General features: G+C 50.4%; 1 protein-coding gene across 1 annotated transcript in view; it reads left to right on the top strand.

Moving 5' to 3' along the window:
- The window catches only part of LOC130108096 (kelch domain-containing protein 8B-like), a 323,003-nt gene that overhangs the window by 257,409 nt on the left and 40,180 nt on the right, over positions 1 to 25,414 (top strand). The window contains exon 4 of the mRNA XM_056274941.1: positions 18,150 to 18,251. Coding sequence (XP_056130916.1) covers positions 18,150 to 18,251 — 102 coding nt within the window. The remainder of the gene's footprint in view (positions 1 to 18,149; positions 18,252 to 25,414) is intronic.

Here is a 25,414-nt window from a genome sequence, read left to right as displayed (position 1 = left end):
GAGTCTCTAGTTTGAGAAACAGACGCCTCACAGGTCCCCAACTGGCATCTTCATTAAATAGTACCTGTTAGAGCCTGTTTGTGCTGTCCTCTGAAGGGAGTAGTACACACCGGTGTAGGAAATCTTCAATTTCTTAGCAATTTCTCGCATGGAATAGCCTTCATTTCTAAGAACAAGAATAGACTGTCGAGTTTCAGATGAAAGTTCTCTTTTTCTGGCCATTTTGAGCGTTTAATTGACCCCACAAATGTGATGCTCCAGAAACTCAATCTGCTCAAAGAAGTGCCCATCCAACCAATCCAACTTGTGGGAGCTGCTTCTGGAAGCGTGGGGTGCAATTTCTCCAGATTACCTCAACAAATTAACAGCTAGAATGCCAAAGGTCTGCAATGCTGTAATTGCTGCAAATGGAGGATTCTTTGACGAAAGCAAAGTTTGATGTAAAAAAAAATCTTATTTCAAATACAAATCATTATTTCTAACCTTGTCAATGTCTTGACTCTATTTTCTATTCATTTCACAACATATGGTGGTGAATAAGTGTGACTTTTCATGGAAAACACGAAATTGTTTGGGTGATCCCAAACTTTTGAACGGTAGTGTATATTATAATTCCATTACAATTCTGTTATGCTCTTGCAGTGTTATATTCTGTAAATTATGTAAACACAACATCCGGTGCACGTTGTCCGTCTTGGGAGAGAGATCCTCCTCTGTTGCTCTCCCTGAGCTTTCTTCTTATGTAACCTCCCTGTTAAAGGGTGTTTTTTGTTTTGTTAGGAAGTTGTTCCTTATCTGATGCGAGGGTCTAAGGACAGGATGTTGTGTTGCTGTAATACCCACTGAGGCAAATGTGTAATTGGTGATAATGGGCTATACAGCGCTACCCACTGGGCATGGTGGCACAGTGGGTCGCACTGTCGCCTCACAGCAAGAAGGTTCTGTCCAGACAGCATCCGGATGTGGGCCACTTCAGGCACTGATGGCCTTCTTCTGGCCCTGACAACATGCATGTGAGCCTGAAGTGACCCACATGTATAATAGCAAATATGGCCCAAATGTGCTAAATCAGATGTGGGCCTTTTTTGGCAAAGATTCTGTGCTCTCGGCAACATGTGATCTGGATGTGACCCTGAAGTGGCCCGTGTGGTAAATGGTGAATATGGCCCAAATATCACAAAACAAATATGGGCCACCTTTGGCAAATATGTGGCACATACGGCGTTGCTATGGCTTGGTTCTGGCCCAGATCTGGCAAACAGGAGCGGACCGCCCAAGTGCTATCATTCCACACGGTATGTGGGCCGGATCGAAGTGTCGGGTGTGGGACGGGTCCGGGCCACAGCAGTTTTGCTATCTGGGTGGGTTTGAACCCCGGGGTTGTCCAACCTTGGGGGTCGTCCCGGGTCGTCCTCTGTGTGGAGTTTGCATGTTCTCCCCGTGTCTGCGGTGGGTTTTCTCCTTGTGCTCCGGTTTCCTCCCCTAATCAAAAAGGCATGCATGTTAGGTTCAATACTCCTGTCTGTGCCCCTGAGCAAGGCATGGCAAGATGAACTGGAGGTGGTCCCCGGGTGCTGCACGGCGGCTGCCCACTGCTCCTAGCTACACAGTTAGGAGGGGTTAAAAGCAGAGAAGAATCTCCCTACGGCGCTCATTAAAGTATATATAAATAAAGTTGACTTGACATCTGACAGCGTTCCACGTCCCCCCTCCCCCCCCCCAAGCAAACAGCATGCACACATAATGTGGAAGTTTGGGAATTTCAGCCGGAAATATCCAAGTTGTGAGTTGTCTTCTAACACATCATGAGACAACGGCGTGTAGCTGCTCAAGTTGAGAGCTGCGGTTCAGTCCATGATGCCAACCCGTCTCTGTGGCCCCTGGACACCACTGCACCCAGATTCACCTGCTGTGTGTGTGTGTGTGTTTGTGTGTGTGTGTGTGTGTGTGTGTGTGTGTGTGTGTGTGTGTGTGCGTGTGTGCATGTGTGCGTGTGGTTTATCGAGCAGGTTGATGTATTGCAGAGAGAAATCCAGGTTTGTGAGAGTGGGGAAGGCGGAGGATTGATTCTGGGCTTTAAATAAACACACTCTGCTCTCGTCCAGCTGAGCCCAGCAGACCCGTCACTCCGCCCCGCCACCCTGATGCCCCGTGTCGGTGTTCCTCCTGCCTATGTGTGTGCACTCTGAGGCGTGTTTCGTATACGAGACTCCAGCAGTGCATTTGTGTGAATTCAATATGAGAGGAAAGTAAATCATTGTTTGTTACCCATTTTTCCATTGAATTTTTACTTGGTAAATTCAAAGAGGGTGGCGCGGTGGTTAGTGTGCTCGCCTTTCAGCAAGAAGGTCCTGGGTTCGAGCCCCGGGGTAGTCCAGCCTTGGGGGTCGTCCTCTGTGTGGAGTTTGCATGTTCTCCCCGTGTCTGCGTGGGTTTCCTCCGGGGGCTCCGGTTTCCTTCCATAGTCCAAAGACATGTAGGTCAGGTGGATCCAGAGGTGGAAAACTCCGCTTCAGAAAGTAGAAGTACTAACCATGTATTTGCTCCACCCATGCACTACACCAGCTGATTTTAATTAGCACGGCACTGCAGCCAGGTAGGAGAACTAATTAGATAAATCAGCTGGTTTAGTCTTTTCACCTGACAGTGAGAAGTTTCACCAGGGGCACGTGGGAACATCACGCTATTCCCCCCAGTTCCCCCTCCCCCCCTGGACAGGCGCCCTGACCGACCAGAGGAGGCGCTAGTGCAGCGACCAGGACACATACCCACAGCCGGTTTCCCACCCGCAGGCAAGACCAATTGTGTCTGTGGGGACGCCCGACCAAGCCGGAGGTAACACAGGGATTCGAACCACCGATCCCCGTGACGGCAGGCAACGGAATAGACCGCTACGCTACCTGGACGCCCCTCCATGTACTCTTTTAAAAGGAAGTGTAGAGGTGGAAAAAAGGCAACAAAACAACCCTCCTTTTTTCGGTGAGGGCACGTCGTCCCCCTCATCGTGTTCTGCTTGATGAGGTTTGGCAAAGCAGGAATTGATTAATTGAAAACTAATCAATAGATTCTGATTCATCCATGCAACCATCAGTTATCCAAGCCGCTTATCCCAGCTGGGGTGGCGGGGATGCTGGAGCCTATCCCAGCAGTCACTGGGCGGCAGGCGGGGAGACACCCTGGACAGGCCGCCAGGCCATCACAGCCCCCCCCCCCCCCACACACACACACATTCACACCCAGGGACAATTTAGTACAGCCGATTCACCCGTCTAATTAGTTCTAGATTAATCATGTATGAAAATAACCGTGAGTTGCTGCTCTACTCTCAAAGTGCTAGTAAGTTTTTCCCAGTCTCTGATACGCCCCGCTCTTCCTCAGCTCATCCTGCATATCGTCTGTCCCGTCCCTTTTCCAGGATGGAGCAAGCCCGTCCCTTCTCCTGGCGGCTTATCTGGTTCTCCTCCTCCGACTCAGACATTACTCTGACCATTCGGCACGTCTTCAGCTCCACCGTTTCCTCCCTAAAACCAGCTCTGCACATCTGCGTAGGATGAGTTGAAGTCACGCTCTCCTTCCCCGTCTCCTTATCTCCAGCGCGTGTCTCCGCCACTCTGTTGTCTGTCCCCCATCAGCCCTCTGTAGTCTGTCTTGTTGTCTTGTGCATCTTGGTTTGTGTTCCCCCTTTACAGGTTGATTAAATCATCTCCATCAGGGGCGTCTGGGTAGCATGGCGGTCTGTTCTGTTGACTACCAACACGGGACTCGCCGGTTCAAATCTCCCGTGTTACCTCCGGCTTGGTCGGACGTCCCATCCATCCGTTATCCAAACCGCTTATCCTGCCCTCAGGGCCGCGGGGGTGCTGGAGCCTATCCCAGCAGTCACTGGGCAGCAGGCGGGGAGACACCCTGGACAGGCCGCCGGGCCATCACAGGACCCACATCTAGGGGCAATTTAGTACGGCCGATTCACCTGACCCACATGTCTTTGGACTGTGGGAGGAAACCCACGCAGACACGGGGAGAACATGCAAACTCCACACAGAGAATGACCCGGGACGACCCCCACAAGGTTGGACTACCCCGGGGCTCGAACCCAGGACCTTCTTGCTGTGAGGCGACCGCGCTAACCACCGCGCCCCCTTTTCAGTTCACTTTTCAGCAAAAAAGATTTGCTGTCACTTGGACTCCCTGACTTTGTTAATAATTATGTTAACCTGCACAAAAACTTTTTCATGGAAAACCGTTGCTTCTTTAGTTTAGGTCCTTTATTCCTGAAGCTAGGCTGAACGACAGAAAAGCCTCACATCAGAAATGCACGAGACCCATTACACAAACCCTTCACGTCGGCCGTGGCCAGTGGAGTGAAAACATTCCCTGCAAACAGGACATATTTTCATTTACATATTAAAGACACAACTGGCCGTGTCTGCGGGTGGGAAGCCGGATGTGGGTATGTGTCCTGGTCGCTGCACTAGCGCCTCCTCTGGTTGGTCGGGGTGCCTGTTTGGGTGGGAGGGGGAACTGGGGGAGACAGCGTGATCCTCCCTCGCGCTACATCCCTCTGGCGAAACTCCTCACTGTCAGGTGAAAAGAGGCGGCTGGCGAGTCCACATGTATGGGAGGAGGCATGTGGTAGTCTGCAGCTCTCCCCGGATCAGCAGAGGGGGTGGAGCTGCGACCGGGACGGCTCGGAAGAGTGGGGTAATTGAGCCAAGTACAACTGGGGAGAAAACAAACAGAAAAGGGAGTCCTCAATAATACAGGGGGTCGGACCCTTTAGTCGACTGGTTAGCGCAGTCACCCGTGGTGCCGGAGACCCAGGTTCGCGTCTCGGCTGCGGCGCATTCACGGCTGCCCCCCCAAATTCGCTACACTATATAACCTTTAAACTGTGATGGCCTGGCGGCCTGTCCAGGGTGTCCCCCCGCCTGTCGCCCAGTGGCTGCTGGGATAGGCTCCAGCATCCCCGCGGCCCTTGAGCAGGAGTAGCGGTTTGGGTGATGGATGATGGATGGGTAGTAATACAGGGCCAACAACATCTCACCATTTACTTGATGTGTGTGTTGAAACGCTCTGAAGGGTTTGTAGTAGTGACCATGATGGCTGACAAACACCACAAGATAAAATCCAAGCTGCACAACTGAACACACTCCCATCCTCTACATTTGTTTTTCCGATTATTTCCACCGGTACCATTCTGAATGCGTACTACACATTTAATCAAAGTGTATATGAAAGTACACACATCCTCATACAAGTTACATACAAGTACACGCCACACTTGATACGCTGATCTGCCTGTAACGTCAGATTATCCTCAGTTTAAGAGTCATAAAGGACTGATGATGACAACATGAATTAGTCAAGTCACTTTTATTTGTGTAGGCCAGTATCACAAATTACACATTTGCCTCAAGGGGCTTTACACAACATCCTGTCCTTAGACCCTTGCACCAGATAGGGAAAAACTCCCTGTAAAAACCCCTTTAACAGGGAGAACAAACAGGGAGAAACCTCAGGGAGAGCAGCAGAGGAGGGGTCTCTCTCCCAAGACGGACAGCCTGCAGTGATGTTGTGTTTACAGTTCATAATAATAATAATAATAGTGATATTGTGGTGGCCTACTTGCAGCTCAGATGTTCACCATGCAGACCAGAGACGGTCCCTTTAAGACAGTGGGCATGGGTTAGCAAGGGGGATTGTGGGTAGACACGAGGTTGGGCTTTTAATATGGTGAACTGTTGACTTGGAGCTAGTTGGAGGAAATAAACGACCCCACGGCTGTGTGGTCAAAAGGACAAGTGGTCTCGTCTCCTGTCTTTCATCCTCCACAATGTTATCATTATAGTGGGACAGGTCTTTTCTTTTTTTCTTCTACATTTTTTAAGGCCGTTGTAGACCATTGCGGGGTAGCAGGGTTGAATAGAGAAGGGCTCTTTCATGACAGATCTTTGCCAGTGCAGGAGCAAACAATCTTCCTCAGGCTCCCAAAGAAGCGGCGGAGACGGCCGTTCTTGACCTTATGTCCTCTCTTGGCCTCCGTCTCTTCATCGGGCGAGGGTGTTTCAGCAGGGCATACGCTTCTCAAACAGTGTTCTTCCACTGGGTCTGGACTGTTGTAGATACTTTCCTGCTCCTCCTTAACAGGGGAGGGTGCTCCTGCCCTGGCCTCCTCTTCTTCAGGTGAGGAGGTTTCCCTCATAAGTGAAGCTCTGTAAAGTACAAAACTCTCGTCATTCTACTGTTAGCACACATTAGTACGTCCTACTGCTGGACACCGATTCTCTGATATTACTGCCAACTTATTTGATCCATTTCACTGAGACACAATGGCAAAGTTGTGTATTTGTCTATAATGTAATGCACATTATTTCTTCCATCTATTCAAAAACAACAAATATCAAATCCCAGTCCCCCAGTGCAGTGACGCGGACACTGTGCTGTAGGACTTCTAACGGTTTAACCTTGGGATGAGACGTTAAACCGAGGTCCTGACACTGGTGGCACTTATCACAAAGAGTAGGGGTTCCACGGTGTCCGGGCAAAATTCCCAACCCGGCTGTCTTCATCTGGGCCCCTAATCACCCCCCCCCCCCCATGACATTGGCTCAATGATTCCTCCCTCCCCACCTCAAGCTGATGTAAGGTGAGTGTTCTGGATCAAAATGGCTGCCATGCGTCACCCAGGTGGTGCTGCACATTGGTGGTGGTTGAAGTGAGTTACCCCCTTCAATGTGAAGCTCTTTGGGTGTCTAGAAAAGCTCTTTATAAATGTAATGATTATTATCCATTCATCCATCCATTATCCGAACCGCTTCTCCTGCTCTCAGGGTCGCGGGGATGCTGGAGCCTTTCCCCAGTAGTCACTGGGTGGCAGGTGGGGAGACACCCTGGACAGGCTGCCAGACCATCACAGAGCCCACACACACACACACACACACACACACACACACACACACACACACACACACACACACACACACACACACACACACACACACACACACACACACACACACACACACACACACACATTCATACCTAGGGGAAATGTAGTACGGCCGATTCACCTGACCTACATGTCTTTGGACTGTGGGAGGAAACCAGAGCCCCCGGAGGAAACCCACACAGACACGGGGAGAACATGCAAACTCCACACAGAGGATGACCCGGGATGACCCCCAAGGTTGGACTACCCTGGGGATTGAACCTAGAACCTTCTTACAGTGAGGCGACTGCGCTAAACACTGCACCACCGTGCCACCCATAATGGTGATGTTAATTATTATTATTATTATTACTATTGTTGTTGTTGTTATTACCACTAGATACAGTGATCATACCTGTCTCTGTCGTCTGCTCTGCTATCCATGGAGCGCTCCTCATTCTCCTGGAGGAGACCAGACTTATCCTCCTGGCACTGCTGGCGCTGTCTATTTGACACCTCTTCTGCCTGGAGGAGGGCGGCCTCTATCTTGTCTTGTCTCGGCTCCCTTCGGTGAAGCTCCTCGGCGAGGCCTTGCACCAGGTTCAAGCTATTATGAATCACCGTGTTAGCAGTTTGATGTAACGTCTCATCCTCCAGGGCAACGTCTCTCTGCAGGGCCTGCACCTGCTGCAGGAGCATGACTTCGTCTTGTACAATCATCTCCTTTCTTCGCTCCGTGGCCTCCTTGGCAGAAAGAGAATCCTGCTGCTCCTCGAATTTGAGGATCCACTCGGTCTGTAGGATCTAATTCTGACTGAGGAGGTCCCCTTGATGAATAAGCAGATGATCCTTCTCCTCCTGCCACAGCTGGAGGTGTCTTTTTAAATTTGCCTTTGCCTGGAGGAGGGCAGCAGCCATATTTTCTGTGCTCGGCTCCCAAAACTCAGCATCGTCAGTGAGACATTCCACCCACTCCACCAGAGGCGTTGTGTTCTCCATGGCAGCAGTTTGTAAGTCCTGCACCTCCAGGGCAGTGACTCTCTGCAGGACGGCATGTCTCTGCAGGGCCTCCACCTGCTCTCTGTCGTCTGCACTGCTGTCCACGGAGCTGTCACTGTCCACGGAGCTGTCACTCTCCAGGAGGAGACAAGACTTATCCTCCTGGAACTGCTGGAGCTGTTTCTTTAACACCTCTTGTGCCTGGAGGAGGGCAGCCTCTATCTTTTCTTTTTTCAGCTCCCCTCGGCAACGTGTCTGAAAGAGACATTCCATACCTTCAAAAACCATCCTGGCACTTTGAATTAACGCCTGGTCCTTCAGGGCGGCATCTCTCTGCAGGATGGTGTCTCTCTGCAGCGCCTCCACCTGCTGCCAGAGCACGTATTTTTCTCGGAGGATCAACTCATTTTCTCGCTCCATGGCCTCTTTAGCAGACAGAGCAGCCCGCACCTCCTCCGATTTAAGAAGACATTCACTCTGAAGGATCTCGTTTTGACAGAGGACTTCTTCTTGAAAAATAGATCTCTCCTCGAGAGATTTCTGGAGGTATACAGCGTTGTCCAGGATGTCTCCCAAGTGATTTTCCACCTCTCTCACCCTCTTCCTCTCCTCTCTCAATAAGTTTGTTTGCTCCACGTTCTCCTTGGCATAAAGAGCCTGTGCCTCTTCAGAGTTGAGAGGACACGTGCTCTTGAGGTTCTCGTTCTGATACCAGAGCTTCTCTTGGCAAAGAGATCTCTTCTTGAGACATCTCTGGAGGTGTGCAGTACTGTCCAGGCATGCTCGTGAGAGCTCCACCATCTGCAACAGAGGGCAGGGTATCTCCTCCCTCTGCTGCCTCCATCTCCTCATTTCCTTTGTTACAGTCAGGGGTGTCTCCATCCTGCTATCCCTCTCTTCTGTCATCTGACACTGTAGTACAGAACAGGATGAGTTAAATCATAACTTTTGTCAAAACTGATTTCCTCTTATTTTTGTTACATTATGAGGACGGTGATGTTCACTATGTTTGCTGTACCACAGATGGTAAGATTATCTGCATAGAAGGCGCCAAGGCATCAGGTATGGGGGAGCTAAATTTCCACAGATTAACCCGAGAGGGACGTTTAGGAGGACATGCCAAGGGTGTGTACGACGGTGGCCGTGACGTGTCGAGTGAACTGCATATCCAAAACGCTCCGAGAACCACGAGCTCATTAACGGGGGAGGTTAACATATGTCACTGGCAGCTGACGAGTGCGCGACGCATGAAACAAGCTTGTACTGCTGTCTATTAAACGTTATCCCCCCCCCCCGATATCTATATTGGTATTCCGCTCCTGATTTGTTGAGCACTTTAATTAACGCCATTGACTGTTTCCGGGGGTGAAAAAAAACCCGCCACAACATAACGGAGGTGAGACAAACGGATGTTGACGTTGAAACGGGGCGTTGTGCCGTCATATGCACCCCCCTTATTTAGCCGCGTGAAACGCCACGTGAAGTACTTTAAGCTTGCGCAAAAAACTCCCGTTTCATTTTTGTAATGACAGCTGGGGTGGAGTTCCGCAGAATGCGGCGTCGTAGAGTAATTAAGGGATTTGTTTGCGTTCGTTATGATGTTACTGTAGCGAATTCGGGGGGGACAACGCAACCACAGGAACTGCCGCGGCCGGGAAGCGAACCCGTATCGCCCGCACCGCAGGAGACATCGCCAACCGCTCGACTAAAGGGTCAGACCCGCCAGCCAGCGGCCAGCGTGTCTTCTTATCCATGCACGTTACACTACCCCCCTCCTTCGGGAAGCGCGTCCCCGCGCTTAAGCATATCAGCTCCGGGTCTGACCCTTTAGCCGAGGTGGTTAGTGATGTCGCCTTGAGGTGCAGTACACCTCGTATCAAATCCCGCACCGGGCAAGAAAATAACCGGTTACATTGGTGGCAGCGGTGGGATCCGGAAGTGTGCAGATCCTCAGAAGTCTCTTCGGAGCGCGGGAATAACAAAGCGCGAGGGCGCGCTTCCGGGGAGGGTGACGACTGTAAACTACTAATAAAATACGTTAGCCCCCAGCTAGCGGGTCTGACCCTTTAGCCGAGCGGTTAGTGATGTCGCCTTGTGGTGCAATACACCCCGTATCGAATCCCGCATCGGGCTAGAAAATAACCGGTTACAGTAGTAAACGTTGTCTTCGTGACTCGGCTCGCCCTTTTTTCGTTTCCATTACTGGAAAGTACCGGAGTTCTGGTAACGGTTACCACTCTGGTACCGCCTTTGTCGACGTTCCAAAAAAAGAGAGAAGGAGACCGGAGCGGGTACCGGTACGGTAATGGAAAACGACACAGAAGCGAGCTGAGTCGAGATGAGCCGGTACCATGTAGCGGAAAAGGGGCACAAGATGGTAAGGGCAAAAAACAACAACCCTAATGTGTATGTTCGGAGCAGTGGGTTTTGTTTTCGGGTTAACAGGCTGTCGGACAAATGGGCTTTTCGGTCCAATAGGACATTTTTCGGACTATCGGGGTTTCGTAATAATCGGCCTTCCCCCAACTGTCTCTTTCGTCCACATGAATGACGTCACCCGGTTCGTAACGCGATGAACGGTTCTGTAACGGTTCGGCGTCCGGGTAGCGTAGCGGTCTAGTCCGTACCCTACCGACACGGGATCGCCGGGTCGAATCCCCGCGTTACTTCCGGCTTGGTCGGGCGTCCCTACAGACACAATTGGCCGGGTGTGCGGGTGGGAAGTCGGATGGGGGTGTGTGTCCTGGTCGCTGCACTAGCGCCTCCTCTGGTCGGTCGGGGCGCTCCCTGGATCGGCAGAGAGGGGGCGGAGCAGCGACCGGGACGGCTGGGGGGTAATTGGCCAGATACAATTGGGGAGAAATTAAAAAAAAGAAAAAAGGTTCTGTAACGGTTCGCCTTAATATCGCGACCAAACGAGGGGGGGGGGCTCTCCCATCTTAATTCTTTGTGGCGGGAAGAGAAGAACACTGTCTCACTGTCCCTCACCTGTCTGTCTTGTCCTGTTTCACCCGCCGGCTGCTTGCCGCGTGCCGGGACTCTTGGCTCTCGTGTCGCCGCGTGCACCGCTTTGCTTGCTCGCTCTCTGTCTGTGGCTCGAGCCTGACCTCTTCTGTTCGTCGCCAGTCGATGGAATGACCGCCCGCGGCTGCTGCGCGATTTTATAAACCACCGGCACGCCCACACGTCACTGATTCTAGAACACACGGCTGATTGACGTGTTCTGTTTTCATTTTGTAACCTGGCCAACGGACTGCGGAATGAATTACAATTATTTCAATAAAATTGAAGATCAGTGGCGGCTGGTGCTAAGCTTTTTTTTGGGGGGGGGGGCACAATTTACCTTGGCGCAGCACACCTGACAGCTGTTTTAATGTCCACACCGTCACAGAGTTATTAAGGACTGTGTAGCCTATAGGTTTTATCAGGGTTCGTCGATGGTGGATGATTGACAGTCGACAGGAGGCGTCGTGGTGGGTGTGAACATGATCGACAGCCACGACAATTGTCCAATCACGTTAGATCAAAAAACATTAAAACAATACCAATTCGCTGCCAATAAAAGTAGGCGTGTCTGGGGCACACAGAACAGCGCCCCCCTGGAAAATCTGCAGAAACCGATCAGACAGCAGCCTCAGGTCACCTGCTCGCCACAAGTTTGAGGGCCTACATAAGGTATGGTTTGGCCGGCGCCCCTCACCCAGGAAGTATATGTATTCAGACAGGAAGTATATGTATTCAGACAGGAAGTATATGTATTCAGACAGAAACCAACCAAATACCATTTGAACCAATATGTAATGCTGCTGACAGGCGCTCACAGACTGACTACACTTGTATTTCATAATTATTTGCATTATACAACTAAATTATATTTAACATGTTTAAGTAGATTTTTATCTCTTGATATGTGAAGGGGGCGCCGCCCCGGCGCCCATACTGGCCAGCCGCCACTGATCGCTCCATACATGACAGGAACTCTGGTGCTGTAAATGGTGTGTCCTTGCTCTTCTCAGCAGCCGGTGGACCTGGTGTAACTCTGCAGCCAAGTTCTCTTCATCGATTCCATCATACCGGGACATTGGCAGTATAGATTGTTTGTGAAGAAAAGATGTGTGTTTAGGGCTCAGGGGTGTCACACCCATCAGCACATCATTTGCTTCTGTTGAAAAGCGCCTCTCTTCGTTTCACTTAAGAGTCTGTCAGTAACAGGACAGAACGAGTGCTTTCGCAGGTCATGCATGGTGTCATGCCTTCTCTCTATTGGAGCCTCCACTACAAAACCCTCCAGGTGTCAAGGTGGTTGGCCTGTCTTTTCTCGTGCGGTGGGCTCTGTGCAGTGATACCAGTTTTCAGGCACAGGTCTTCTGCTCGCTCTCTAATATTTTTTCATGAAACCTCTGTGCGTTTTTTGGAGATGGCGGTGATTACACACTGGGCCAGGTCTCTCGCCGTGGTAGATCAAGCTCGGAGTGACTGCAGCTGATCAGACATGAATTTAGTCGCTCGGAATAGCGCTTCAAAGAGAGTCAGATGCAGGACAAACTGCTCATCTATGGTAGCGCATATAGCTCTTGCCTTGGCCTTCCTGCGTGGGTTTGACTGGTCCATCATGTCTAGCAGGGTAGCTCGGATGGATGGAAGAGCTTTATTAATGGCACTGAGTGTGCAGAGTACTGGCATGCCCAGCATGTGTCGGATAACTTCTTAAGCTCTACGGGCTGCGCTTTCGGTTCAAGTCCCTTCTGCTTTTTCATAAAGATATCATGCACAGTGGACCCCGAGGAAAAAACATTATACAGCATTTGCACCGTTTCCAAAATCTCAGCTGCAGTTTTCACATTGTTTACGCAATCCTTCTTCTTTTTGCATCATCAGCTATGATGCTGGCCGCCCAAAAACATGCTTAAGCATATTTTGGGTTATCGGTAGGAAAGTAGACTGGTTTACCATTGCCTTCTGCGGGTGCAGCAGACCAGATACTAGAGTTTCCAGCATGCCTCCTGTTGTCCTGAAGCTACCGTTGGCCAGACGGTTTGGCTCGTCCACCACCTACAGGTGCTACACTGCTGCTGCCCAGTGTAGAGCTGGTCTGTTTAAAGGCGACCTTCAAACACCTTGTGACAGTGCCGTTATGGGGCCTTTGCAGCTTTTTATAGGTCCACCAGTGCCACCCAATGGCGCCCCGGTAGCAACCGCCGCCATTGGTCTGCGACTGCTTATTTGCCAGGTAAGCCTGCTTATTTCGCAGCCGTCCCCCATATTTGAGGGAGCGTTCCACTATCCGCCACCTGTGGCCGCGCTCCATAGTAGTACAGCTCTGCCAGAAGTTACACAATCCACCAACACCAGGTTTAGCCTATGAGCGGGGCAGTGTATGTAAAGTGCTTGTGTTACGAAGCTTTTCTCGCACCCCGCTTTTACATCCTGACCTTAAGGCCGCAGCGTCATAACACTGCCTGATACGTGCACCGAGATCAGTGTTGCACTGACTGAGAGTATGTTTCATTCTGTTCAGTAGGGAGTCTGCATCCAGTCCGTCAGCCGGGGTAAAACGTAAGAATTCCTCCTGCATGGCCTCTTTGTTCAGACACCACGACAACAATTGGCTCCTCCTTACTCACCTCTTTACTGCCATCTGCTGTGAGTGCTAAATACTGTGTCCTCCCTCATTTCATTACTGATTTCTTTTCTCAACTTATCTGCCATTACAGAAAATATCTAATTTTGTGTGTCGTGGTGTGTGTATTTGGCGTTTGATGGGTTGTTGGCCAGCTTTGTGGCTACTGTGCTGTCTAACATACTGATTACATGCAGCAGTTCAGTGAAATTCCACCTGTTGAGTGACTGCTCTCCCTCAGCGTGGCCTCGCTGAGCGATGCCTTGGCGTGCTATGCCGTGCAGATTCTCCACCACGGCCTCCTTGTGCTGCCAATGTTCCTTGACAAGCGCCAAATGTCCCGTATCAAGCATGTTCACTGTTTTAGAGCCGCTTCCCTGCTTCATTTTGAATTCCGTCCATGCCTCCGTTGAAAATCTGTGCCCCGCACTTTCGTTACGAGCCTTAAACTTGGCTGTATAGCTTTTTGCCAGTTTTGGAAGCCGGTGCTGGTGAACGATAACTGGGAATGAAATCTGTGCTGACCTGGTTGTCAAAGATGCCTGCATGCAAGACAAAAAGCTGCATTTTTGGCAGCGGCGAACCGTGGCCCTGGACACTGGGCCTTCAGCAGGACCGCATGTGGCAATAAAAAAAAATCAAACATAGCAGTGAAAATAATAGCCAGAGCTCTGTCACCTGCAAGTTCAGCATATTGAAGGTCCCTCTGCCCTAACTGGCTTCACAACACACAAAGGTGATTCCGGAAAACCTTATAATCCAGCTTCTAGTGTACCCCTCTGGTCAGTCGTTTACATCCATCCATCCATCCGTGCTTATCCTGTTCTCAGGGTCGCGGGGATGCTGGAGCCTATCCCAGCAGTCAGTGGGCGGCAGGCGGGGAGACACCCTGGACAGGCCGCCAGGCCATCACTAAAACTAATTTACAGATGCCTGATTAGGACAGCAGATGTCAGCAAAGGTTACATAATCTCAACTGTGGTGAACCTGCCCGTGGTAGTCTGCAGCCCTCCCCGGCTCGGCAGAGGGGATGGAGCAGCAACCAGGACGGCTCAGAGGGTGGGGTGATTGGCCAGGTTCAGTTGGAGAGAGAAAAAAAGGGGGGGGACACACAAAAGGAGGATGAGGTTTGTTTTGTTTTGGTGTGAGATGCTGGTGCTGAATGTCGTATGCAGCAGCTTTAACTTGTTCCTCTGCATTTCCACACAACTGCCTCGAGCTGATGAGTCTGAGTCTTAATGAGTCTGCCTCTTCTCAGCCGGGAGACCAATACCCAAAAGCCATTGCGGCAAACTAATGTGCGTCCAAGATAGAGATGGGTATCGTTAGGATTTTATCGATACTACTACTCTCATCGGTATTGCTTATCGGTTCGGTACTTTATCGATACTCTTATCGGTTCTTTTTGATTATTATGCAAGAAAAAAAGACACTTAATTAAGAACAGAATCGACATTGCTTTATTATTCTATTATATAACTTTATATAAATGTAAACAAATATTATTTATTCAGCAGCAACAGCAGCAGCAATGTTTTAAATGCGTCTGAATTATAGACTTTATAATCAACATTCAACAACAACAAATAAGATAAAAAATAAAAGTAGATAAAGATAAAGAAAAAAAATATATTAAAAATAAATTTTTACAGCAAAAGGCTAACGGAAGTTCAAACAAACAAGAACCTAGAACATTATCCCAACAGTTCTTCTGCAGAAAAATCAACATATCTGCCTTCTCCGGCAGGAGTCGTGATCTCTCCTGACTTATAGTGTCCCCGGCTATTAGCCTAGCTAACTCCGTATCTATGGCTTATATATTTGTAGCTAAACAATTAGCTAAGCAATTACATTTTATTTATTGGCCTATTCGTAATAATTTGTTATTAGGCTAGCTAACTCGTATCTATGGCTCATACGGCTTACCTGCAGTGGATGTGGATGGAACACTACGAGCAAAGCAGTCGAAAACGCCGCATTTCTGCAGATTAATACCATGTTTCGACAAACGATGTTTCGACAGATTGCTTGTATTGCCACCCTTACTGGCAAATGATTTGTTGCACTTGTGGCAACGAGTTTTGTTGTCATCGACTTTTGAAAAATATACCCAAACTTTTGAACGTTTAGTTCTCTCCGCCATGATGAGCACTTAAGCAGAGCTGTCTGTGCGCGTGTGAGCGAGTGTGTGGAGCACAGCACAGCCCCGCCCCTCGCGCAGTAAGAGAGAGACAGAGAGATGGAGAAAACGGCAAACAAGATTATGTTCGCGACGTTTAAATTCCTCGAAAAATACAATTGCCACAATATAAATCTCACTCCATGATTTCTCGAGTACCTACCGACTACCGATAGCAGAACCGAAAACGTCGGATCTTAAAAATGCTCCGGTTTTTACTAATTTAGAACCGGTTCCCGTTTAGAACCGGGTTTCGGGGGGCATCCCTAGTCCAAGATCAACTGCCCCCTGACGCTTTTCAGTAAATACACCGCAGTGGCGGTTAACCCCACCCACCTCTGTCTTAAATCCTGCCTTTGATTTCTGTTTTTTTGTCGCTGTTCCCTCTGTTTCTGTCATCCTTTGGCCAGTCATCTGTGTGTGTGTGTGTGTGTGTGTGTGTGTGTGTGTGTGTGTGTGTGTGTGTGTGTGTGTGTGTGTGTGTGTGTGTGTCTGCGCGCCCTTATATGGGTGGCACGGTGGCCCAGTAGTTCGCACTGTCACCTCACAGCAAGAAGGTCCTGGGTTCGAGCCCCAGGGTTGTCCAACCTCGGGGTCATCCCAGGTCATCCTCTAAATGGAGTTTGCATGTTCCCTCCGTGTCTCTGGTGGGTTTTCTCCGGGTGCTCCGGTTTCCCCCACCATCAAAAAGACGTGCATGTTGGGGTTAATACTCCTGGCTGCGGCCCTGACTGAGGCATGGCAAGACGAACTGGAGTTGGTCCCTGGGTGCTGAACGGCGACTGCCCACTGCTCCTACCGACACAGCTAGGATGGGTTAAATGCAGAGGAAGAATTGCCCCACGGGTATTGATAAAAAAGTAGTAGTATACACTGTGCATTTGGCGTCCAATGTCCTCCAGCCCTCTTTGTCTGAGAACACCCATCATCCGATGCGGGCATGTTTACATGGAGAAAGAGAGAGGAGAGTAAGGAGACACCCAGGCCATGGCTCAGGCTTTCAGCTCAGGCCCTCTGCAGACAGACAGAAGTGGATGGTTGCAGCATGGAGGGGGGCTAGGGGCTGCACCAGCAACACTGTCCCAAATATAGAAATGTGATCTGCAGGGGGGTTGCAGGCTTCTAACCAAACATCAAGAGAAAGACTAAGAAAGTTAGACAGAAAAAAAGAGGTAGAAAGACACAAAAGGATGGAGGGGAGAGAAAGGGATCCCCTCAGGCAACTTTACTGTGCCATCAAATACAAATCACTCCCTCTCTTTCTGTACCAGGCTCCCCTCTCTCTCCTTTCCACCCCCCTCCTCTACCTCTCTGCAGTTATCTGCTTGGCTTAACATTAAGGCCGCTCTCTCACCACAGCCCTGTTGCGTTGGGTGGCAGTGAAATGTACATGGTGGTGACCTAGGCAACCATCTGTCTGTGGTGCAGGTGTAGCGAATTCAGGGGGGCAGCCGGGAACCACCGCCGCGAAACGAACTCGGGTCGCCCGCACCACGGGCGACTGCGCTAACCAGTCCACTAAAGGGTCCAACCCGTTAGCCAACCGGCTAGCAAGTCTACTCATTCATGGTCGTTACACGACTCCCGTCTTTGGGGAAGCGCATCCTCAGGTTTCAGCATACCAGCTCCCTCGCGCTTCTGGGCGCACGCGCTTCTGTTGGACTCACGGTCTCACCATCCCACTTCTGACACCAATGTTGTGAATTCGGGGGGAAGCCGGGAACCGCTGCACCACAGGCGACTGCGCTAACCAGTCAACTAAAGGCACTGACCTGTTAGCCAACCGGCTAGCGACTCTACTTATTCATGGTCGTTCATGGCCGAAGGAGTGGGGTAGTGTAACGACCACGGATGAGTAGCCTCTCTACCCGGTTGGCTAACAGGTCGGACCCTTTAGTCGACTGGTAAATGTGGTCGCCCATGGTGCGGGAGACCCGGGTTCGCATCCCAGCTGCGGCGGTTCCCGGCTGCCCTCCGAATTCACTACATTGGTGTCAGACGTGGGATGATGAGACCGTGAGACCATCGGAAGCGCGTGCACCCACAAAAGTGAGGGAGCTGAAGCGCGAGGACACGCTTCCCGAAGGAGGAGGGGTAGTGCAACGACCACGGATGAGTAGACTCGCTTGCTAGTTGGCTAATGGGTCGGACCCTTCAGCTGACTGGTTAGCGCAGCCACCTGTGGTGCGGGCGACCCGGGTTCGCTTCCCGGCTGCCCCTAAATTCGCGATCCAGGCAGAGTCTTGATAGGCAGAGCCGAGCAAAGGGGGAGCATGGAGGGGTGAGCAGAATGTAAGAATGAGAAAGAAGGAGCGATTTCTAGAGAATTTAGTATAGCTGAGTAGGAGTGTTGATTAAGGCAGTGGTGGTGGAGCTTGAATGAGTATTGAAAACAGGTTTCTCTCCTCTTCCCTCCTCTGCAGGTGTGTGGCTCAAACCCACTCGTGCATCCAGGATGCGGGAGAAGAGGGCTGACTTCGTCACAGGCTGCCTGGGAGGAAGGGTAATCGCTGCAGGTGGCCTAGGTCAGCATTTCCGATTTTAAATATATATTTTATTTTCTGTCATTGCTCGATAAAATACATAAGCTAATCTTTTCTAAACTGTTTACCTCTTTTGTTGCACTCGATTATTATTTTAGTTTTAAATTGCCATAATCATTTACACAAGCCGTACTCAACCATGTGCCGTGGAGGGCCGAGAGCAGACAGGAAGTCATTCCGAATGGATTCCACACCATCTGATGTCACTGTTTAGTCGACCAAAGAGGAGGAGCAGTCAGTGAAATCAGCTGTTGTGGAGTCCAGTCGAAATGAAAACCGCATCAGCCCTGTCCTCCAAAACCCCCGCTGGCTTGCAGTTGAACAACGCATCCATTTCAAACTCCTCTTCAGTTACAAGGCATTCGATAACGCGGCCTCCTTCCTACCCTTCTGTGCTTCTCCAGCAGTACACCCCATCATGCAGCCTCACTTCAGCCCAAGCTGCCCCCCCCCCGAATAAGGACCAAGCACTAAACCTGGGGTGACATACCCTCTGTAACGCTTCCCACACGCATCAGAAAGTTAGACCCAATCCATCCATCCATTATCCAACTGCTTATCCTTACTCAGGGTCAGGAGGATGCTGGAGTCGATCCCAGCAGTCATTGGGCAGCAGGCGGGGAGACACACTGGCCAGGCCGCTAGGCCATCACAGGGCCGACACACACAAAGAGGGACAATTTAGTACGGCTGATTCACCTGACGTACATGTCTTTGGACTGTGGGTGGAAACCGGAGCACCCGGAGGAAACCCACGCAGACATGGGGAGAACATACAAACTCAACACAGAGGACAATCCAGGACGACCCCCAAGGTTGGACTACCCTGGGGCTCAAACCCAGGACCTTCTTGCTGTGAGGCGACCGTGCAAACCACTGCACCACCATGCCACCAGACTCAATCCACTCCTTCAAAAAAAAAAAGCTCTTGAAATGAAGGTTACGTATTGTAACCCTGGTTCTCTGGTCACGGGCAGAGCCCTTTAACACGACTCTAATGCTTAACCACTCATCTGCCTAGTTCAGTGCGCCCAAATGTATATATGAAGTCCGCCAATCAGGAAAAGCCTACTTTCTCCCTTTTGAAGTCTGATCCAAAGCCGGCTCTAGCCATGTTGGTGCCCTAGGTGAGATTAGGATTTGGTGCCCCCCCCACACACACATACACACATGCACACACTCACATTGTATTTGACTTGAAACGTTCTTAAACTGATCCAGGGTAGTTCTAGCGCGGTTGAAAAATAAAACTGAATAGTGTCCAATCGGCGGGGATACTGACTTAAAAATGAAAATTGAGATCTGTGTGTGCAAGTTACAAAACTGATATTGCTTTCTGTCACTGTGAAGGGTTAGAAAATGGTTAAAGGTTTGATCTGGCATAATAAAAATAGATTCCCTAGCATCCATTTGTGGACAAATGGACAAACAGTCCAGATGTACAGGGTGAGTTGCATATGTTCATAGCTGAATGTGAATATTTGTTGAAAATTGTAGCAAAAATGTGTCTTAATGTGGCCATATTGACATTAGTAACATGACTGCAGGTGTAACATGCAATTAACAAAACTCACCTGCTGCAGGCTGTGTTTCACTGGAGGTAGCTGGAGTGCTGGATGTGGTGGTGCTCGATGTTGGTCAGGGTTGGACATTAGCACCCGCCACATGCGGGTAGAATTTGGCAGTGGCGTGTAAAACACAGTCACTCTTACTAGCCAGATTGGCGGATGACATTATATATATCAGTGTTGTAGTCGAGTCACTAAACCTCGAGTCCAAGTCGAGTCTCGAGTCCCCAGTGTTCAGGTCCGAGTCCCCATTACCTGAGTCCGAGTCCGAGTCATCAAGGTTGAGTCTGAGTCAAGTTCCAAGATGGGCTCCAGCGCTCCACCCTGGCACCATAAAAAAGCTGACATACAAATAAAAAAGGTCGACCTGAAACAAAAATGACATAGCTGTCACCATTTCAAAGGGAGTCTATTTACTTTGTGGCACAACAGCCAAACAAATGCACTCGCAAGCACGCGCACACACACCAGTGTTGTAGTTGAGTCACTAAACCTCGAGTCCGAATCGAGACTTGGGTCCCCAGTGTTCGAGTCCGAGTCATCAGTGCTCAAGTCCAAGTCAAGTCACGAGTCCTGAAAATCAGGACTCGAGTTGGACTCAAGTACTACAACACTGATGTATATCTATATCTATACAAATATATATATATACACACACACACACACACACACACACACACACACACACACACACGTACATATGTGTATATGTGGCGCCACGGTTGCCCAGTGGTTAGCACTGTTGCCTCATAACAAGAAGGTCCTGGGTTCGAACCGCCGTCCCAGGTCCTTTCTGTATGGAGTTTGCATGTTCCATGTGGGTGTGCTCCGGTGTCCCCCACCATCAAAAAGACATGCATGCTAGGGTTAATACTCCTGTCTGTGCCCCTGAGCAAGGCAGTGGAAATAAGAACTGGAGTTGGTCCCCGGGCGCTGCAGCTGCCTACTGCTCCTGTACAATAGCATGGGTTACACGCAGAAGACACATTTCATTGCAACCGAACAACTGTACAAAAATAAAGTGACTTTATGTGTATTATTGTAGTATTCTCAAAAGACTCAAAAGGCATCTGAAATAATAAACTCATTGCAATGTGACACTATGACCCTACAACTCCCATGAGTGCTACCTGCACACAGTGTTTGTTCATTTGTGTTAGGCCAATCTGTGCTAGGCCTATTGCCTTGCGGTCGTGCGCCAGTGACCGACATCTCGAGCAAGAAACTCCTGTGGAGAATGGCCGACCCCGCACTCCTGGAGGAGTTCTATCGGGCCCACCCCAACGCCATCGGACGGTCGCCCGGTGTCTCCCGTAGGAGGGGGGGGGTCCTGTTGTGGTTACACCGCCCCGAGCTGCCTCCCCGGCACGTTCAAGCCACTCCCCCAGCTCGGACGTGCCGGAAACATCCGAGCGCTCGGCTCGCGCTCTGAGACGAGCGCTGCACTGCACCAGGTGTTTGCCATCATCCATCAGGCACACCTGTGGCAATCAGGCAGCCTTCTACAAAAAGCCTCCCAGAACGTCTCTCAGTGCTTCGACGTACTGAACTCTGCGGTGAAGTTCTAATAAGCCCTCCAGCGTTACTTGCTTTCTGTTTATTCCCCAGTGTCTTATCTTCGTGTCTCTGTTTCCTCCCAAGACTCTCCCTCCGCGATTTCCACGGCTCCCCGCGTCTCCCTCGTCCCCAGCGACCTTCACGTTTCTCCCCGGACCTCTCCTGCGATCTCCCCCCTTGTCCCTCTACCTGGACCCCTCCTTTCGGACTCGACTTCCCGGATCTCGGACCTGGACTTTCTCGGACAACCCCTCTTGGATCACGGACTGGACTTTCTCGCCAGGTGCACGCACATTTCTTCAACACCTCCTGGTCATTTACATACCGCACCACACATTGGCTAAAAACACTCACACATAGTTATACACGCAAACCACGGGACACCACACATAGTTTATTCACACATCCCACTAACAGAACGCCTTTTTTCACCATACATTTCCCTCCCACAATAAAACCCCCCTTTGTAGACTTAGAAGTCATCTCGTGTCTGTCTGTCTTGGGTTTCGCCACACGGGTCAGATTCTGGTGCGCGAGCATAACAGAACGTCGAAGCCATTATGGACCCAGGCAAACCCAAGGAGCGGACGGTCCCTGTGACGCCCCTGAGCCCCGTCCCCCTAGAGCAGTGGTCGGGAACCTATGGCTCGCGAGCCATATATGGCTCTTCCGGTGACGGCATATGGCTCCCAGACAATTTTGAGTTGTAAAAAAAAATCAGTTTGGAACTGATTTTAAAATACTTGTGATATTTCTTAATAATACTGTGTCATTTTAAAGTAAACAGAAATTAGTTTTGAAGATGAATTTCACGGGTCACCCGTGGGTCGGGTCGGGAACCAATGGCTCGCGAGCATGTCCGGGTCATTGTAAAGGTGAAGAAATCAATTTTATCAGATAGCCAACTAGTTTATCCGCTTCAACCCTTGTAACGGAAAAGATGGCGAAAAGAAAAAAAGACGATGATTACCGTGCATTCCAGGCTGCGTGGACAGAGGAATTTGCATTTGTGGAGAGAGCAGGATCTGCGGTATGTCTAATATGCAATGATAACATTGCATCGATGAAACGGTCAAATATAAAGCGGCACTTCGATACGCACCATGCTTCATTTGCATCGAAATATCCAGCGGGGGACAGCAGGAAAAGGGCATGCGAGGAGCTACAGCGGAGAGTGCAGACGAGTCAGCAGCAACTACGTGTGTGGACCAAGCAAGGTGACGGGAATTCCGCTAGCTTTGCGGGTGCTTTGGCAATAGCAAGGAATGGAAAGTCATTCACAGATGGCGAGTATGCCAAAACATTCATGCTTGATGTGGCCAATGAACTGTTTGATGACTTCCCAAATAAAGACGAGATAATCAAACGAATAAAAGACATGCCCCTGTCAGCAAGAACTGTGCACGATCGTAGCATCATGATGGCAAATCAAGTCGAGGAAACACAAATGAAGGACATAAACGCCGGGACATACTTTTCTCTCGCGTTAGATGAGTCAACAGACGTTAGCCATCTATCTCAGTGCAGTATCATTGCCAGGTATGCTGCAGGTGACACACTGCGTGAGGAAAGCTTGGCTGTTTTGCCAATGAAAGGGACAACAAGAGGAGAGGATTTATTCATGTCTTTCATGGAGTTTGCTAAAGAAAAAAAACTACTGATGGATAAACTTATTTCTGTCTGTACTGATGGTGCACCCTGTATGTTGGGGAAGAACAAAGGATTTGTAGCGCTTCTCCGTGAACATGAAAAGAGAGCCATCCTAAGTTTTCATTGCATCCTGCACCAGGAGGCGCTTTGCGCTCAGACGTGTGGCCAGGAGCTTGGCGAGGTGATGTCTCTGGTCATTCGAGTGGTCAACTTTATTGTTGCCCGAGCTTTAAATGATCGCCAGTTTAAAGCTCTGTTAGAAGAAGTTGGGAATCATTATCCCGGTCTGCTTTTACACAGCAACGTGCGTTGGTTGTCAAGGGGGAAGGTGCTCAGCCGTTTTGCAGCTTGCCTGAGTGAAATCCGGACTTTTCTTGAAATGAAAGGCGTCAAGCATCCTGAGCTAGACAACACTGACTGGCTCCTGCAGTTTCACTATCTCGTGGACATAACTGGCCATCTGAACCAGCTCAATGTGAAAATGCAAGGTATTGGAAATACAATCTCATCCCTTCAACAAGCAGTGTTTGCATTTGAAAGCAAGCTGGAAGTCTTTCTCAGGGACATTGAAACAGGTCGTCTTCTGCACTTTGAAAGACTGCAACAATTTAGAGATGCATGCTTAGCAAGTGACTCCACTCAACATCTGGATCTCCAGCAGCTAGGTGGCTTTACATTCAATCTCCTGCAGTCATTCAAAGCACGTTTTGGAGAATTTCGTGCGCGCACTGGTCTTTTCAAGTTCATCACTCATCCACATGAGTGTGCAGTGGACAAAACCGACCTGACATGCATCCTCGGGGTCTCTATCGGAGACTTTGAGCTGGAAGTTGCTGACCTGAAGGCATCAGACATGTGGATGAGTAAGTTCAAGTCACTTAATGGAGAGTTGGAAAGTCTTGCGCGACAGCGAGCAGAGCTGGCGAGGGAACACAAGTGGACAGAAATTAAAAATCTTCAACCTGAAGACCAGCTGATTCTTAAAACTTGGAACGAGCTTCCTGTGACATACCACACAATGCAGCGTGTGAGTATTGCCGTATTGACCATGTTTGGCTCTACATATGCATGTGAACAGTCTTTCTCGCATATGAGGAACATTAAGACCAACCTACGCTCACGTTTAACTGATGGAAGCCTCAACGCCTGCATGAAGCTCAACCTCACCACATATGAACCAGACTACAAGGCCATCAGCAAAACCATGCAGCACCAGAAGTCGCATTAAAAGTAAGACATATTTAATTTATTATACGTTAAAAATACTATATGGCTCTCAATGAAATATATTTAGAAATATTTGGCTTTTATGGCTCTCCCAGTCAAAAAGGTTCCCGACCCCTGCCCTAGAGGCAGTAGTAAGAAGTCACAGTTGCCAACTTGCCTCTCTCTGCTCAGAGCTTACTACTGCCTTCACCCGTGTCACCGGAGAGATCAGCGATCTTCAGTCCGGCTCCCAGGCCGCGACGAGCACGTTAGATGCCCTCACCGCGCAGATCGCTGCACTCTCCACAGCGGTCTCCGGGATGAGCGACCACCCTGCCCTGGCCTCGGTCTCTGCCCCCAGCTCGGCCTCCGGTTTCCCCGTTCCTGGTCCCGACGTTCCCCCTCCGAGTCAACCCCCGGTGCGAGCCTAACCTCCCCTACCCCAAGGCCTTCGGTGGGGAGTTCGAGCTGTGCAGGGGTTTCCTTGGTCAGTGTGAGCTCCTGTTCAAACACCAGCTAGGTATAGGACAGAAGAGACCAAGGTAGCCCTAGTCATGTCCCTCCTCACCGGCAAAGCCCTCAGCTGGGCCATAGCGGCGGTAGGCCATACCGAGCAGCTCGCCTCGGACTATGGTGCCTTCCGCCGCGAGTTCAATCTGGTGTTCGACCACCCAGCTGACGGGCAGGACGCTGCCGGCCGCCTCCATTCCATCCAACAGGGAGCCAGGTCGGTGGCAGAGTATTCCCTGGAGGTAAGGATACTCGCGGCAGACAGTGGGTGGGATGACACTGCGCTCAAGAGCGCGTACAGGAGGGGGCTGAGCGAGCCCATCAAAGATCTTATCGTTCGGGACCGCCCTGCCTCCTTCAACGAGCTCGTCACCCTCGCCCTCCAGATGGACGAACGGCTGCGGGAGCGGCGCCAGGAACGCGCCCCGCGCGCTGGCCCCTCCCATAGACCAACCCCCGTCCGTCCTACCGGTGCCTTCCCTGGGTCAGCGTCCCGTGGGCTCACTCCACCTCGCAACCCCGGGTGGCTTCTGGATCCAGGCCGGAGGAGGAGCCCATGCAGTTGGGTCGGTCACGGCTCCCGCTAGAAGTTAGGGAGCAGAGGATGCATGGCCACCTCTGCCTCTACTGCGGGAGGTCGGGCCACTATATCAA

This window comes from Lampris incognitus, chromosome 2 (assembly GCF_029633865.1).
Source record: "Lampris incognitus isolate fLamInc1 chromosome 2, fLamInc1.hap2, whole genome shotgun sequence".
Classification (NCBI taxonomy): domain Eukaryota; kingdom Metazoa; phylum Chordata; class Actinopteri; order Lampriformes; family Lampridae; genus Lampris; species Lampris incognitus.
This window is presented reverse-complemented; position numbering and strand designations above follow the sequence as displayed.